Source organism: Trypanosoma cruzi, genomic scaffold, assembly GCF_000209065.1.
Source record: "Trypanosoma cruzi strain CL Brener 1047053516313 genomic scaffold, whole genome shotgun sequence".
NCBI classification, from domain to species: Eukaryota; Euglenozoa; class Kinetoplastea; order Trypanosomatida; family Trypanosomatidae; genus Trypanosoma; species Trypanosoma cruzi.
The window spans coordinates 1,194-19,099 of NW_001849516.1; the positions used below are offsets into that span (position 1 = coordinate 1,194).

The window sequence follows — 17,906 nt, forward strand, 5'->3', positions numbered from 1 at the left end:
CACCCGCAACGTATACACACAGACAAGTATCCAAAAATATATATACCTCACAATATTTTTTACCAGAAATAAAAGTTGCCCCCTTTCCCAATTCGTTTTCCCCATTTCTTTAGTTATCACTGACTTCAGGTAGCCTGTTTTGCCATAACATTTCGGCTGTTACTGTCACTTGATACTGGTGTACCTTTTTCTTCCAGAACGCCGCTATTTCACGATTCTCAGCTTCTGTTAAATTCGCCGAATCATCACATCTCTGCCAGCCAGTCATTCATCGGCGTGCTGTCTGCCTGCTGCACATAAATCATCTCCCACGACATGTCTCGGGATAACTCCTCCCAGTCATTACAATATGCCGCCAGACACTCAGTGAACTGCCGCACAGTGCTGGCGGTGGTGTGGTGCGCACCCGCCGTAGTCATCCGCAGCCCAACCAGCTTCATTGGATTAGACTCTGAGAAAAAAAGCCTTCCACCAGCGGAAAGTTTGTGGCCCACGGTTTGTGCAGCACCCCGTACTTTACGGATCTTTTTTTCATATTCACTCGGCAGCAAACCTTCATCTCCCTTGGGATGCAATTCAGGGCTAACTTCAAGACGCAGGGCTTTGCTTGACGTCCTGTTGGCGGCTCAAACTCCGTGAGTTTCGTCGCCATTACCTTGACAAAGGCACTCTCCGTGAACGATTCCAAAGCAAACCATCCAAAAAATATTGGCAAAATATTATCATTCGACGCCAACATCAGCCTCAAAAAGCTACTTTATTCTGTTACACTTGGGAGGCGTTCCAATGTCCGTTCCTCGAGGCAAGCAGATATCGGTGCATTGAAAAGGATCACACCGCCTGCGTATATTTCCCGAACAACTTTCACAAGCTTGTGGGACGGATCCTCAGAATACCATGGCGACTCACCTCCCCGTGAAAAGCACTCTTTCACAGTTACCTCGTTGATCGATTGCAATGCAAACCTCACCGCTCCACAGCGTTCCTTAAACGCCTCCTCATCAAAGACGTGACGTGGAATCGGTCTCAAAAGATACATTTGTTTTTTGACCCCTTTCCAGCACTCCGCCTGTTTCTCCGCAGTCTCATCACGCAACATACAGGCGCACATCGCCTTCACATCCATCTCGTCAGGGCAATTCACGAAGATTCGCGCGGCTTGTAGCTGCTTCCCCCACTCATCATATTTGGTTACCTTTGGGAATGACACCGCAATCATGCCCCATCCAGAAGTAGGCGCAAAATGTCTCGGTGGCGGCGTTCCCTCCTTTGCCACATCGTAGATAATATACACATTTCTCCCATGCCCCCTCAAACTTCTCAACTCCGAGACGCACATGTCCTCATCGCTGCATCTTGTCACCGCTCTGGTGGTCTTGTCAGACACGTACGCATCTCCTCCAACAAAACAGTGGACCAGCACTTGGATTTTCTCGACGTCGCAGTGCAGCAGCTGGTAGAGGAGGTACGAACCGGCAGCCATCGAGTTCCCGATCCCTGGCGTCCCAATCAACACACGTCGCCTGGGCGTAAAGTCAGTCCCACCGTGAGAGCTGAACCACGCGGTTGCATCGCCCTTGACGATCTGCCACGCTCGATCCACCTCACAGTTTACAAAAACGTCCTTAGAGAGATCCTGTATCGTATTCCACGAGTACGGCCATCCCTTCTACGAGGTGAGCACCATCAACACGGGAGGTGGTGCACCGAATTGCTGCACAGCGTCATTCTTTTCGATAGCGTCGTCAGCTTTCTTGTACGACCATGACTGTTCTGGCTTCCCCTCATGCACCCCCATTCCCGTCATCGTTTTATTTCGCTCCACGCCGTCTGGAAGTTCCACCGCATGGCTCTACCTCGCATTGTGCACAGACTCGTAGCATCCCTCCAGTTTCTTCGGTGCGCTCGTCGTCGTTGGGTTCCTCGCCTCCTCGGCAGCCGCATCCAAGAAATGTTTAGTGGAGTTATGAACAGCTGCTTTTAGCTCCGCAGCAGCCAATGACCACCCCGGTAGATTGTTGACACCCTTATCGCATAGCCTGCGTATATCCTCATCGAAGATCACTTCACCCTTCACAGCTCGCTTCATACTCAAATGACGATCCGATGCCTGTATTTTTTTTTTTTCTTCTCTTACCAGTCGTAGTAACTACACCTCAATTGTGCAGCTCTGGTAAGCGTACGAAGGAATCCAGTAGCAAGGATAACCTTACTCCGCGGGTAGCCACTATAGAATGGCTCCAACATCTGCCCTTCCGGCCCGTAAAACTAAGTAACAACTACTCATCGGGTTTGAAGCATGAACAGCAGGCGCTTAGCTTCCTCTCTAGTAAGAGTACTAGACCCTGGCACCACGTTGAGGCGGCCGGCTGAGCCAGGGATGCCTGCATTTCGTTCAACGCTCCCTTATTACGGATATACTTCGTGGGGTCCTTGAAAAACTCCTCCGGCACGACATCCCGATTGGTGTCCACAATGCCCCTGCCGTCCAGTTCCCTCGTAAGAAAGTCGTTCAGCCTCATTACGTTGACGCGAACTCTTCCTTCAACAGTACGTCTTCGATATTAGTGGAAATGGTAAATTTCATTTCTTGCGTTCGTCTTAGCCTTTCCTCTGCCTCCCGCCTCGCTTCTGTCAGTACCTGCATGAGTACTCCGTTTAGATTTCTCCTTGCAATGGGAGTGATCGTATCCTTTCCTTTCATAGTCTCTACGTTGCCCGAGAGAGAGCACACCTTCGTGAAGAGGCTTATTAATGGCCTCCAGCGCTTGGTGCGCAGTTAAGTTAAGGATTTCTTCAAGAGGCCGCTGGTCGTGTACGTAATCATCCGGCTCCTGAACAAACATCTCCATCGTCACATTGTAGTCTTTCATCAACGGCCGCCCTGCCGCCAACATAATTCCAAAGGAAATCACTCAGCCTCATGTTGGTGCTGCTCATGGTCCACTGCGGCCACACTTCACTCCCCACCACGCGTCGAGCTGCAGCGTCGGAACCATCACAAGAGCCACGGCGAGGCGCCATCACAACACCCGTGCGGTGAAGCATCCCACTCGCACCGCCCAACTGCGGTCAGCAGTTGCCGCTGGCTCCAAACGACACTCGCGGCTGTTTCGTCCCGCAGTCCCAACGGCGTTGGGCGTGGCGCTCGCAGGGCTCGGTGTTCGGTGCGCCATGCAGCCGCACTGCAACGCCTGTCGGTGAAACAGTCAAGACACACCGCCCCCGCAGCAACACAACGTGCAATCGGCAGAAACACCGCCACATTATTGTCCTGTATATTTTATTTTATTCACTTTTTCTGTTTGTTTGTTTTCCCTATCACTAACACTAAAAATAAGTGTGCACCTTCACAAAAGAATAAAAAGAAAACGCGATCCCACCGTCACGCCGCGGGTCAACGCTCTCGTCCACCCACCATCATTGCTGCACAGGAGACCGCGGTCACATCGCAGAGTCAACACCACAATGTGCACCACACCATCGTGCAGAGAACGATGGCCTGGACGCAGTCATGCATCGCCCCGCTCCATTTTCCCACCCCTCAATTCTTGCGTGCCCGCACAAGACAGCAAACAGAATCAGAGTGTACACAAACCCAATCAACACCCTCACTCGCTGAAGCACATTATTCGCATGGAGTGGCATTTAAAAGGACACCAGCAGTAGCAGGCTGCATGGAATTTCTCAGCCAACCCTGCAAAGAGACACAACAACTCTGCGGAATAAAAGTGACAGCCCCTCGGTGCTGCCCGCAGTTCACACGACAGGACAAATTCCACGCACGCATAGTTCCGGATTCCTCGCTGCTTGAGTGCACATCAACAGTACACGTAAAAAATAAGTGCGTCCAAGAAGGCATTTAAGCACGTGAAAAGGTCAACCTGTTTTGTTTGATGGTGTTGGCGGGCAGTCCCACACAATCCAATCAAAGTGACACGCCGGACAGAACGGCGTCAGTTAATAAATAAATAATTGCGTCAATGCAAAAGGCAGGTAAAATTTGGGTTTTACTCCCGAATTCGGGGGCGACAGTGGCATGAGAGTGTGTATGTGTGCAGGACCTTTCGCGGGACGGTGCTGTCCAATCCCGCCGTGCCTTGAGATAAAAGGGCAACAAATGAAAAAAGGAGCACACTCTCCAGAAAAGGAGTGACGGTTGGGCAGTCAACCCCCGCTTCGTCCCACATGACATCCACATATGTGCACCCCACCTCAAATACGTACGTCCCTGGACGCCGCATGCATGACTTGTGGTTTCGTCGCTTGCAATGTGTTTTTCCTCCCGCAAACAACCAAAAGGATGGCCACGGCGCAGCTCCACTCAGGGAGGCAAATCGAGGCAGACACGGGTGGGAACCAGGCGTCATACAAAATAATAATAAAAGAGGGGCAGGGCAATAACCCCTCCAAGCCTCGGAATCGTGCAATGTGCATCTCTCTTCTTCTAAATTGAAGACCTCCCCAACAGAACTAATGCAGCAGAAACATGTGCAGCACAATATCTTTCGCTGCCCCGCGTTCCATCTTAATTCCCATGCCTGCCACGGCGGTGGTGCCTGCGTTACATCGGGGATGAATCCAAAATATCAGGCAGCATTCCATGGGGAGTGGATGCTTTACAAACGTGCCCGCGTTATTGCCCAACACAAAATGACATCAAAAAGAAAAACTATTCGCGACTCAAGCTACCCGTGTGTGGCCGTCCTAAAGCAAACACTGAGACACATGTGGAGCGACGTAAAAGAAAAAAAGAGAAGGAAGAAATGGTGAAATAATCCACAGAAGTACATCGATACATACATACCTACATAAAAAGTAATACATCATTCCGCATAATTCTTCTTTCCTTCTCTCGTTGTTCCTTCTACACAACACCAGAAGCATAAGGAGCGACAGGCATGCCCTCCCACACAGTCATCGTGCAACAGGAGGGAGAGTCACTGCAAGCACCCGCACAACAAAATAGAAACAAACCAACAAAAACCAACAATCAATGACGCGGTCGGGGCGGAGTCCGATGGGTGGCTGCGCAGCTGCACAGCCGTGGCCCCCACGCCCTCCCTCATGTCAGCCAGCAACGCACACTCACAACCTCCAGAAATTGACGCGTCACAGAAGGGCTTCATCGATTGTTTTCTCTAACGTTTTCCTGAATGCATCCTATGGCCCGCACACCAGCCACCACCGTCAAGCACGTCCTCATTATTGAGTACAGATATGAAATAGAGAGAGCAGCAGCCCCCATACTCGGTGCTGCAGCGGCGGGCGCAAAACACACGCACACACACCCGTTACGCATCCGCCCCGGGCTAGCGTGATAGTTCGATAATCCGTTGTCGTCGATAATCGATAAAATAAAAGCAACGAAGCAATCACTCAATCAATCTATGAATAATGGAAAGAAAGCGGATACACGCCAGAAGCATCCACGTTATGCCGCATCTGCAAGGGGCTTTGCGTCTTCTCGCCGCGTAAAGAGACTGTTGGGGGTCGGAGCCTTTCCACTTCAAAAAAAAAAAATGCGCCAACTTTTTCGTCAAGCAGAGCATCTTCACCTGTCCAGGAGGACGTGATCAATTATTCAGCTCGCAATGGATGCACCGTCGAACAAGCTCAGAGAGTCTGAGCGGGTGTCACCGGTCACAAACTGCAACGGCATTGCGGGTGGTCGGTACGACGACGCGCCGGTGGTGCCTGAGGCGTACGACGATGGCGTCATGTCGTGGAGCTTCTGCGACTCGTCGTCACTCTCCTCGTCATCGCGCAGCAGCGCCTCCAGCCCTCCACGCTGCGGCTCGCGCAGCTCCTGCCAGTGGCGGTCCTCCGCGTACCACACAACGACACTGTACACAGTGGCCGCAAGCACCACAGTCGTCTGCAGCAGCACGATAGCCGTGTACGCCCTCGCACCGCCGTCGCTCGGCGCAAGGTGGTTGGCCGCGCTGACCAGGCACAGCACAGCAAGGAGCACAAAGCTCGCCGTGCGCATCACCGTCAGGAAGGACGAGCGCATCATGTTAGTGAAGGCAACCACGCCCGCACCCGCAAGCAGCACAGCAGCCATGCAGAAGTACTGGACGTGGCAGCCTCCCACGGGCGACTGCACAGCCGCAATCAGGCACACCACACACAGCACCGACAACTGGAACACGCACCAGTACACGTGGCTGCCCCTCATGTTCGTCAGCATGCCGCCGTACATCCGCTGCTGCGCCGCGGGGTGCCAATACCCGATGGGGTACAGCAGGCGCTCGTGCAGCGGCTTCCTCGAAAACTGCCAGTACCTCGTGAAGCTCGCGCCCACGTGGCGAGCAATCAAGTAGCACACGCCAGCAGGGAACGCCACACCGTACAGCACGCCAACGACACCGATTACGCGGTGCTGCACGCGGGCGCCTGGCGTCGCCAGTGCAAGCACGGAGCCGAAGAAGATGCCGAGGTGCATCGCGTGCACCACAACGTACGTCAGGCTCGGGAAGCGCATCGCAGCCCACGCACTCGCCGCGTCCACGCCGCGCCACCGCTGAAAGGCCGCCGTCACACCGCAGTGCACGCACCCGAACACAGCGGCGAGCACCGCGTTGCCCACCACCATCCACAGCGGATCAAGGGCAGCGAACACCGACAGGAAGTACGGCAGCGCAACGGTGCTCGCACGCTCCTGCGCCGAGGCGCATGACATCCTCGCGAACACGCCGAGCGCCTGCATCTCCAGGACGGAGCCCAGCCCGCCGGTCACCACCACGGCAACAGCCGCCGCACCCGCAACAACGCCGGTGATCGCCGAGAGGGCGCTGGCAGCGGCGGGCAGCGTGGCGGACCTGATCGTGAAGGACCCAAGCAGCACACCCTTGCAGCCGCCAAACACCGCCGCAGCGTCGCAGCGAATGACTATCGTCTCGTCGGCAGCAATGAAGTAACCGCGGTGCACGGGCACAGCCAGCTCCACGACGGTGGACGGATTCGTCGCGTTGCGCACCCACGCCGCGTTGCTCAGCATCGCTCCCCACGGACCGCCAAACCCGCGCGGCTGCGCCGTCGACACCGGCACGAAGCTCAGGTGCGTGCCAAGCTGCGGGTCGCGTGCCCACCGAAACGGCGGCGGCAGCGCCACCATCAGCCGCGTCGGGACGGCGCTCCCACTGCCGCGAATGTCGTTCTGCGTCAGGCTCCCACCAGCCGCCGTCGTCGTCACAGCGAGCGTCGGGCACGCCACGTCGCTCCACCACAGCGTGCTGCTCATCGACGCCGTCGAGGTCCGCGTGGGCAGCAGCGCCACCGTCTCCGTCACCCGCAGGGTCTCCGTCGAACTGTACTGCGTCGGACTGTAGTGCGTTGCGCTCAGGCTCGGCGTCCATGTCGGTATCGGGCTGCGCGTCTCCGTCAGCGTCGCCGTGTGGCTCAGCAGCGGCCTAAAGAGCGTGCGGTTGCACCCGTCCACGTGCGGCAGGTACACCGGCAGGCAGTCGCGCCCGTACCCGCCCTCAGAACAGCGGCAGCGGCACGACTCCGACATCGCCCTCGTCGCAGCAGCAAAGCAGCGCACTTCGGCATCGCACACGCCACACGCCACGGGGCGGAATTCCCCGATGATGCCGGCGGACCTGTAGTCCATCGGCCGCAGCGCCCGCCCGTTGAGCGTCAGGCACCCCACGACGAACCTTCGGCCGGCGTCCCCAAGCGCAACGGTGCCGTCCATCACGACGGGCCCGCTGCCGGCGTTCCCGTGGAGCGTCAGCGTGCTCCGCACGAGGTCCGCACTGCGCGGGTACGACGGCACAGACAGGAGCCTGCCGCTGATGCTGTTGCCGCGCACCGACAGCCACGACCCGGACACGAACGACGCCGTCTCCCGCAGCGCCAGCAGCGCGCCATCCGTCAGCACACCGGCGTTGTCGTTCACCACGACGGCGGACGCGCTGGCCTCCACACCGCTGTCGAACACCAACCCATGCGCGGCGTACACCTGGCTCCCCGACACGCGCAGCACAGCGCCCTCCAACGCAACCACGCGCGCACTCGCGTACAACGCATATTCGCCACCGAGCACAGCCGCGTCCAGCGCGACACCGCCACCGACAAGCTCCAGCACCGCGCCGTCCACCACCACCGTCCGCCCACCAGTCACCACGGTCACGAGGGCAACGCCGGACACAACCAGCACGGACCGCACGAGACGCAGGCCCGACAGCACCAGCACCGGTGCGTACGGCGAGGATTGCGAGCCGGGAAGATACACAAGCGGCGTCGGCCTCGCGGCAACCAGCAGGGAGTCCGTCACCGTCAGCACAGACCCCGCGGGATACGTGCCGGTCAGCACAAGTGCACCGTTCAGCGCCTCCACATCGCACACGGACAGCTCCACCGGCCCGCCCTCGTCGCTCCCCGCCGCCATCGCACCGCGCAACCCTCCACCGCCCATCACGTACAGCACGGCACCGTTCAGCAGCGACACGTTCTGCACAACGATCCGCACGCCATCCCGCGCCATCCACGGTACGTACAGTACCGGACTCACACCGTCCAGCACAACGTGGCGCAGCGTCACCTCGCTCGCACCGGCAGGCACAACGAACACCGACCGCACCGTCACGCCCTCGCGGAAGAACACACTCGGCGCAGTGCCCACAGCGGGCGGCAGCGCGGGAGCTCCCACAGGCACGCACGCCTCGCCGTACCCACCGCTGCCGCAATTGCACACGCACACACCGTTCCTCATGCTCGCCGACGCCGTCCCGGGCGCGTAGCAGTGCGTGTCCCTGTCGCAGGCGTCGCACCCAGCAACGTCGATGCTCCCAGCGTCGCCAAAACCAGCCGCTGCGTACTCCTCCGCCGTCGACAGGACTCGTCCACCAGCGTCGTTGCACGCCACCCTCACATGCGCCCCAGCCGAGAGCGACAGGCTCAGCGACAGCATCCGTGGCAGCAGCACTCGGTTGCGCACAAAGCTCAGCGTGCTCCCAGCAGCGGTCACGGTGCCAGCGGCGTGGAGCATCTCCCTCGAGACGCCGTCGTGCACGTTGCCCTTCGCCAGCAGCATCGACCCGCCATCCAGGCTCACCGTCGAATAAAACGCCACCGCGTAGTCCTCCGTCGACAAAAAGTCGCTCCGCAAAAACGCCACAGCGGAGCCCGACACGCTCACAGCCCCGCGCACAGACACCGCGTGCTTGCACAGCAGGAAGTCGCTGTCAACAAACGCCACCACGGAGCCGCCGCTGGCCGCAACACCGCCCTCCACCGACACGCACAGCCCCAGTGCCGACTGCACCAACAGCCCGTCCACGTACAGCGCACCACGCGACGACAGCGCCACGCCGCCAACAACCAACACGCCAACAGCGTCGCGGAACACCGCCGCCACATGCGTGCGCGCAATGGTCAGCACGCTCCCAGTCAGATTCACGTTGTGCAACACAAGGCACGCGGAGAGGTCGCCAAGGTCGTAGGCGCCGCGGTACGCAACACGCTTCTCTGCGATCAGCACCGAGTCCGCCACAGTGACGCGCGAACCCGGCGGGTATCGGTTCGCCAACAGCACACCGCCGCTGGAGCGCGACTCAAGCCCGCGGACCAACACATCGGCGCGCTCGCCAGCAGTCGTGTCGGAGAGCCACCCAACAACGTACAGGCTCGCTCCGCCCCAAAACGTGCAGTTCGCCAGCGTCACGTTGCGCACGCTCCCTGACATCGACTCCACGTCCACCACGACGTCCGCCGCAAAGGTCACACCAACGTAGCACGCCACCGACGTCCCGAAACCCGCGTTCACCTTCACATCCACACGCACTTCACGCACGCACAAATCAGCGCCGTCGGTGCTCGGCGGCTCGGGGACAGCGACGGGCAGGCACGCATCGCCGTGGCCGCCCTCCGCGCACGTGCAGGTGCAGCCATCACTCGACGCCGTCGTCGTGTACGCGGGGAAGCACGACGCCGCGAGGGCGCATGGATCACTGCAGCTCAGGACGGTGGCGTTGTACACGGACGGGATGGCGTATTCCGCTCCCTCCTCGCCGTTCACAGTGTTGCACGCGGCCACAACCGTTCCGTTTGTGAGATCGCGGGGCCCGGTACGTATGAGTAGCACCTTCAGCGTGCCTGTTCTGGAAATAAATTGGTTGCCAGACACAGACACCGTAGAGTCGCGGAGATTCACCGTAGGGCTAAAAACAGCAAAAGCTTCCGATGGAGATTCACGACAGAGGTTGCCGCTCACCTGCAGCCAGGAGTTGTAGTAAATTTGGAAAATGGATCTTGAGATAAACACAGACAAGCTTCCCTGCATTTCGTTGCCCTGGAACACGACCGCTGACTGAGACTCCACACGTAAGGCCCAGAGAAACAGCATGAAGTGCTTTAATCCTCCCACCACAACGTTGCCTCGTACCACCACGGCAGAGTCGTTCAATACACTCAGTGATAAGGACTGGCTAGGTCCTTCAAGATGTATCAGCGTGCCGTCACCGCCGTCCATATGAAACGTGTTGCCTATCACAGCAAACACGGAGTGCCACGACACCCTCAGCGCAGATCTGAAAACGTAAATGGCGCTTGACGATGCCGTCACGCTCTGAAACACATTGCCGCTGAGCACCACCGCAGAGTCGTTGCTGATCACCAGTCCATTCATCGCAACACACGACGGCCTCCTAAAGCACAAACCCGGTCGAGGAATAAGCCTCGTGACCGTAAAGCGGTTCCCGCTGATCGTGATGTTCGTGCGCGGTGGAAACACACCCTCCGGGCTAAGAAGCGCGTCACGGAACTTGCTGCCGGTGACAACAATGTTCAGCGACCCCACAGCGGCGTACGCGTTGCCCAACAGCAACAGCACGGCGCCGTCCCTCCACGTGCATCCATCGAACGTGACATGCGCTACTTCGCCCGTCATCGCCCCTATCAGCACCGTCAGGCTCATCCCGCCCCCGCTGAACGTCACGTTGCGGTAGCACAGCCACGACAGCCCACCGCCCACTGCCTGTGCAACCTCGGGGTACACCATGTCGCTGATGCACTCACCAACCGGCGGTGACGGTATGCGTGGCGGTGGTGGCGGTGGCGGCGGTGTTGTTGGTGGCGGTCCAGCAGGCACAGGCGCCGGGACGCACACATCGCCGTGCCCTCCAGCAGCGCACTGGCACTTGCAGTCAATGACAGCCGTCGTCAGCGGAGCAAAGCAGTCGCCCTCCTTCGTGCACTCCCCGCACGTAGCAACCGTCGTCACGTTGGTGACGCCGTGGAGCGCCAGCTCAGCTGCCGTCGTCACCTCCCGTCCCGCGACCGTCAGGCACCCAGCAACGAACCGGTAGCCGGCGTCAGCCTGAGATAGCAGAGGTCTCGACAACCCCGTCGAGCCCATCTTGCAGCCAGTCAGCGTCACCACACTGCTGCTGTCAATACTCACAAAAGCGGACTCAGTGTCGTAGAACATCGCACCCACTCCCACATCGTTGTCGCGCCAATCCAGCCAGCTTGACTGCCGGAAGATAAAAACGTTTAGTGAATAGATGGCGTAGGACACGGAGCCGCTGTTCCCCACCACGCGCAGCATGCTGTGTTCCGACAATTTAAAGTCTAGCCACTGATACAGGAAGCTTCTCCCGGAGGACATCGTGTTGTTGAGCAGCGCAAAAACAGAGTGATCACTCACAATGAGCATAGGCACGTGAAACAGGTATGCATAATCGTCAAAGCTGCAGTACCGCACGTACAGCGAGCTGCCACGCTCCAGCATCAGCGTCCCCGTGGAGTGCAAACCGAACGCGCCATACTTCGTTGCATGCGCATTGACGTTGCTGACCAACAGCGAGGACGCACTCAACGCAACGTCGTGCAGCATCACTACGCTCAGAATTTTATTCACTGTGTGCGGCAAATGGACCTCAGAAGACTGCACCGCATCAACCTCCGTGACGGCGATGTCGCAGTGCTGCGGGAGAGCAAGTGCAAACACAACAACGGAGGACCGCATCACCGTCCGGCTCACGCGAATCAGGACGCCGGCTGACTTCGCCGCCTCAACATCTCCAACAAACTGCAGTGCGGCACCGCCACTGAATGTGCACCCAGTGAGCGTGATGTTGATGGGGAGATGCAGCGGCATACTGTCGAGAGAGAACGTCAGCGCAGCACCCACGCCGCTGAATGTCACACCCACGTAGCAGTGGTGCGTCTTCCACATGTTCAGCGTGAGGTTCGTCAGCGTCTGGTTCACCACGCAGCTCGTGTCACCGTCAACGGCTCTCTCCGGCAAGGGAAGCACAACTGTGTCGGACACCTCGAAGGGAAGACACGACGCGCCATGCCATCCGTCCTTGCAGCTGCACGAGCACGAGCTGCGGTCCACCAACTCCGTCCCGGGCATGTAGCATGCCGCGTCGTCATTGCATGTGCCACACCTGAAAATCACCACCTCCTCCGGAAAAACACCGTCGTACAACACCTCCTCATCGCCCTGCAGGTTGCACCCAACCACAAACTTCGCGGGTGGCTTCATAACCATGCTCGGCAGAGCCAGATCAGCAAAGGGATAAATGTCGTCCACCTGACGGTTGTTTGCAAGCACCACAGTGGTGCCGCCGCCCGACAGCTGAATTTTGTGCCAATAATAAGGCATACATAATACTGAGGCTGCATCCACGCTGTTGCCCTCCACACGCCACTGCGCTCCACCCTCGAGAGTCAACGAGCAGTCCAAGTACAACAGCCTGCTATTCCCGACCCTCGTGCTGCCAACAAAGGTGCAGTCCGCCACTCTGAGCAGCCCCATGGAGCTCACGGTGGCCCACGAAAACAGTTCAACGCCAATGGCCGCTCTCACCGTGTTGTTCTCAATGTCAATGTAGCCGCCGTTCCTCACGTCAACAGCGTGAAAATAAACGGCTGATCCCATATGGTGTTTATTATCTATTGTCCTCAACGCATTTCCCTTCAAAATGATCCTGCTACCATCAACAACAACACTAAAAAAATTAAGTGAGTAACCATTCCCCTCGATGTAGTTGTCAAGCAGCAGCAGCATTGAGGTCGCACCGAGAAAAAACCTCAAAAACAAGATGGCGTGATCCGACGTCGTCACTATTGCACTGCCCGCTACCACTATCTGGGAGCCCACGCCGAAATCACCCTCAAACTCCAACGCTCCAGAATCCAATACCGAGGATGTCACGCTCACGTGCACGCGTGCATCACTCCCCCTGACCGACAGGCCCACGAGGACGCACTGCAGCAGCGTGATGTTGAGTGTCTTTTGTGGTGCGTCGAAGCTCCACAGGTCCAGCGCAATCGCGGCGGTGAAGGTCACGTTGACAAAGCACAGACCACGCACACCGGGATCAGGATCGTCCACGGAGCTGATGCTGCCACCGTGCACGCAGCGGACCTCAGCGCCCTTCGCATCGGGGAGCGGGAGCGGCCCAAGACCGTCCGGAACCGCAGCTGGCAGACACGTGTCACCGTAGCCGCCAACAGCGCACACACACTCACAGCCGCGGATGCTGCTCGTCCTCGCCGCAAAGCATACGGCGTCCACCGTGCACGCACCACAGTCCAACACTGTCACGGGTGCTCCAATATTGAGGTCGACTCTGTAATTGGTCACAGGAGAGCCCCTTAGCTCGTTGCACACGCCGTAGATGATCGGGCGAGTGTCGGATGGTGGTGACCAGTTGCTTGTCACATGCGCAATGGTCGACGAGTACGAGCCGTACGTGAAGTTGTTGTGAAGTATCGACCACACACTCCGATCGCGGAACGCCACGCCGTTCTCGTTGACCACGTACACAACGTAGGCGGTGCGGAACTCGTTGTCGCGGTGCACCAGCCAGCTGCCGTCAGCCACGCTCAGCGTGGTTGCTATGAGCATGGCAAAGCCGAGACGGAACGTGCTGGACACAACCTGCAGCACGCTGCCGCCAACCACCGCAACGTCCTTGAAAACAAAAGCACCTTCGTAGTATTCGATGCTCGGTGCACTCCACAAGCTGTTCTGTATGGAGAACACAGAGCCGCTGCCAACACGCAGGTCCGACGCAAGGGCGTACATCACGTGCGTCCGCGACAGGACAGCGCAGTTGTCCATGTAGAAGGCACTGGACAGGTTCACGCCGAGGCCGCGCTCCACGAGGATCGCAGCGCACGATTCCCCGCCACACACCACCGTCGACCGCTTCATGACAAACCGCGTCGACAGAAGCCGGACACCGTCCAGAACAAGCGCGGGGCCGTACCGGGATTTCTCGTGTCCACGGGTCGTCGGCACGTACTGCGACCCGCCAACCGTCACGCGCAGCGTCGAGTTCGCCAGCAGCACACTCGAGTGCAGCGGCATCGCACCATGCAGCACGATCGTGCCCTCCAGCGACGTCACATTCGTCATGTTGACGAGGGCGTGCGGCACCAGGCGCGCCGTGATCTCGCTGAGACCGCCAATCCGCAGCAGCGCGCCGCCCGCAAGCACGCAGTGGCGCAGCGTCACGTTCAGTGCGTCAGCGAACGCGTCCATCGAGCGCAGGTCCACCGCCACAGTGATCGGCCCGCTGAACACCACCGAGTCGAAGCACGCAGTTGCCCGCCCACCGCCAGCCGTCACCGACTCCGTCAGCGTCACGCCACTCACGCAGCCCTGCGCAGTATCGCCACCGGCCCTCGTAGGCGGCACGTCGAACGGCAGGCACGCGTCGCCCACACCGCCGGCACGGCAGCCGCACACGCAGTCGGAGAACGACGCCGTCAGCGCATCAAAGCACGCCAGCGCAGCCGCACAGCCGTCGCACGGAACCACGCTCACGGAGGGCAGGCCGGCCATGCGGTAGTCGCCGCTGCTCCGCAGCACACGGCCGCCGGCACGGTTGCACTGCACCGACACGACGCCGCTCGTGATCGTCAGCCCGGAGAAAAGCGTCGCGCCGGTGGCAGCGCAGCGCGCAATCGACACGGTGCCGCCACTCAGCGTCACACCCGACAGCGACGCCACAGACGACGCCTCGCCCACCGCCCACACGTCGTGCAGCTCCAGCCACCCGCCGCCACCGATCGTCCCACCGTCGCAGCGCACCAGCGACGACGCGACAGACCCCTCGACGCCCACGAAGCGCAGCACCGAATCAATCACCGCGAGGCGCTCGCCAAGCACAAGGCCGCCGCCGCTGCTCACAACCGACACACTCGTCACGGAGAACACCGAGTGGCTCCGCAGACTGAGACGCGACGAGGACGCCACATGCATCGCGGACGCCGTCGGACCGCCCGACGCCTCCAGCAACACGCCGTCAAGCACCACCGCGCTCGACAGCAGGTCCACGTCGCCGCCAACGTACACCGCCGACCCGCCCGCCTGCAACGACCTCAGCACAGTGTTGCTCACACGCAGCTGCGTCCGCAACAGCGACGTCGCGTGCAGCACAAGCGGCGATGCCACCGCGTCCGTCAGTCCGCTCAGCTGGGAGTAGCGCATCGGCCCCGCCGTCACAATCGTCGAGTCACGGACCGTCACGTTCGTGTGTGCCGGCAGGTTGTGCACAAACACGAGCGAGCAGTAGCCGCCGGACAGCCCGATCACGCTCACCTCCAGGCTCCGGTCACTCGCCGGCTCGCCGCTGTAGCCCCGCACGTAGATCTGCGCACCGCCGTCGCACACGCAGTTCCTCAGTTCGATGCGCAGCGCGCCGGGAAGCATCGCCGGCACGTCGAACACAACAGCCACGCCGTTCGTGATGTACACGCCGTCCATCAGCACCGCGTCTACGGCGCGGCCAACCGTGATGGCTCTGTCCACCGTGCCGCCCCGCAGTCGCACCACCACCGCATGCACCGCGGGCATCCACACAGCAGCAGCAGCAACCAGCGCCAACACAACGAGCAGCGCCGCACGCACAGTCGCAACGGCCCTGTGCAGCTCGCGGTACCGACCGCGCGGACACGCACCCACCGCAGACCGCATCCACCGTCCCAAACAGGTACCAATAGAGCTGTTGTGGCGTGTCGCACTCGCCCCGTCGACCATAACTCTTGTCTAGCAAATCCCTTCCTACAGATGCCAAATACAGTGACCCGATTCCGCCAGATCGCTATACCACTACTAATTGTCCTAATATTGCAAGTAACTCCTAACACCTTGAAACGATAGCTGTGCTGGTCAGGCAAAATTATCTCTAACTGCACGCTCAGAAAAAGAATAAGAGGCGGCAACAACAACAGTAACCAGACACAGTGGTACGCAAAAACATCCAGTCATACACAATCCCCGTCACAGTACAGCCACCGAGGCAAAGTCGCGCTGACGCAATCAAGTCAGTGACACCATCACCCTCCCACCACCCACATAACCCCACACAACCACCATGCAAAGTGGCGGAATGTCGGCAAAAAGCCACATGACCACTGGCACCGCTCCTTTTACCGAATGGCTCCATCACGGGGCAATCCCGATGCCGTGCACGACACACAAGAGCCGAGGCAGACCACGTGGCAGCGTTACAACCGGCGGCCATCAAGCGCGCCAAAGGAAGAAATGGTGACATTGAAGAGGAGTGGAGAATTCGCCGTTCGCAAGCATTTAAGGCGTCGTTCCTCCCTCACGTGGGTCGGCATTGCACAGCAAAAAGCGGCACCATAAGGGCATGCGGCACACACAAGAAGGACGAATAACGAAGAAGTACGGTGACGGCAATCAGACACGGGGGAAAAAGGGTCCACGTCGATTGTGCGACCTGTTGACTCATAGACGACCAGTTTGTAATCACGCCACTGCCCTGCAATTCGTCAGTCAGCAGTGGAGTGTAAGGATGATAAGAAGGGTGGGAGACGCAGTGCGGTCCTCATCCATCTCTGCTAACTGTGACACCGGTGACGTCATCTCGTCAGATCACCTGCAGCAAAGACCGTCACCGTCAGCAGCGGTCGGTACCTTCCTTCTTCACCGACGCAGTCGCTTGCCTCCTCCCCCACCAACACAACGGAGGAGCGGCAGCCACACGCAACTGCCAGCACCGAGTGTGAGAGGAGCAACCAACTGCACTGCAACATGTACGCCGTGTGTGTACCAACAAATACAAAAAAAAAAAAAAAAAGCAAAGCATTTGAGGACACACACAACCAAAGAAGAGTGCCAGAAAAAAAAAAACGATGAATGTTGAAACGCAACACTGCACGGCTGCCCACGCCGTGGCGAGCCGCGGGAAATATGCTAAAAAGTAAAATAAAATAAAGTTAAATACGTCTTCCATTATGCATTCACTCAACGAAAAACTGCACGCTGGTGCGTGGCCTCCAAATCGGTGCGTTTGTTTCGCCTGCAGATAATAAATAAATAAATAAATAAGATACACTCGTTACAGTCGTTTAAATCCCCGGTGCCCACACATTATTTATATTCCACTGGGACATTCGGCGTGGTTTCGTGTCCCCATTCCATTGTCTCTTTTATTAGCCGGCGCCATAGGCGTGGCGCACAGTGCCGAGCGCGCCTCTGGTCACTAAAAAAAGAGAAAAAGCACTGAGTGAATCCCGTAATTGTCGGAGGAACACAACACAAAAGAAAGGAATAAAACAAAAACCCCGCGGTGTAGTCCCCGGAGGAAGAGCATGCTTCCACATGGAGAAAAAGCCCTGCACAGCAAGAAGGGCGCAAAGTAAAATAAAATGGTTAAAACAAAGTGTCCACAAAAAGTGGTAATTATTTAAAAGAGCGCGTGGCCAGACGCATATGTTCCCGCTAGAGGCAGGAAGTCGTCGCTGCGATTTCTCAGTAAAGGGCCACAAAGGCGCACAGCAGCAACTGCGACACGCCCCCCACGCATGGAGCCGTCACTGTTACCTTTTTTGGCGTCGCTCTTCTTGACCATTTTTAGTTCACCGACACTCAGTGGGCGGTTGTACAGAAAGACGCTCGTCACTTTCAC

The 17,906-nt window shown here is 58.4% G+C and overlaps 2 protein-coding genes and 1 pseudogene across 2 annotated transcripts, besides 3 other annotated features; all 3 read right to left on the bottom strand.

Annotated features, from left to right (window-relative positions):
- Nucleotides 1-17,906: part of a sequence feature (areas not merged during assembly with more than two copies in the genome that could not be assigned to a particular haplotype) that runs on past the window's edge.
- Tc00.1047053506191.20 lies at nucleotides 248-2,116 on the bottom strand (annotated as a pseudogene).
- Tc00.1047053506191.39 (dispersed gene family protein 1 (DGF-1), putative) lies at nucleotides 5,585-16,009 on the bottom strand (the record flags this gene model as incomplete). The annotated part of the gene is made up of 1 exon (XM_804382.1): nucleotides 5,585-16,009. The coding sequence occupies one exon, from the start codon at nucleotides 16,007-16,009 to the stop codon at nucleotides 5,585-5,587; it is 10,425 nt and encodes a 3,474-aa protein (XP_809475.1).
- Nucleotides 11,031-11,087: a microsatellite.
- Nucleotides 17,306-17,326: a microsatellite.
- Tc00.1047053506191.58 (trans-sialidase, putative) lies at nucleotides 17,685-17,906 on the bottom strand (the record flags this gene model as incomplete). The annotated part of the gene is made up of 1 exon (XM_804383.1): nucleotides 17,685-17,906. A coding segment is annotated over one exon (222 nt), but the record flags the coding sequence as incomplete, so codon positions are not given.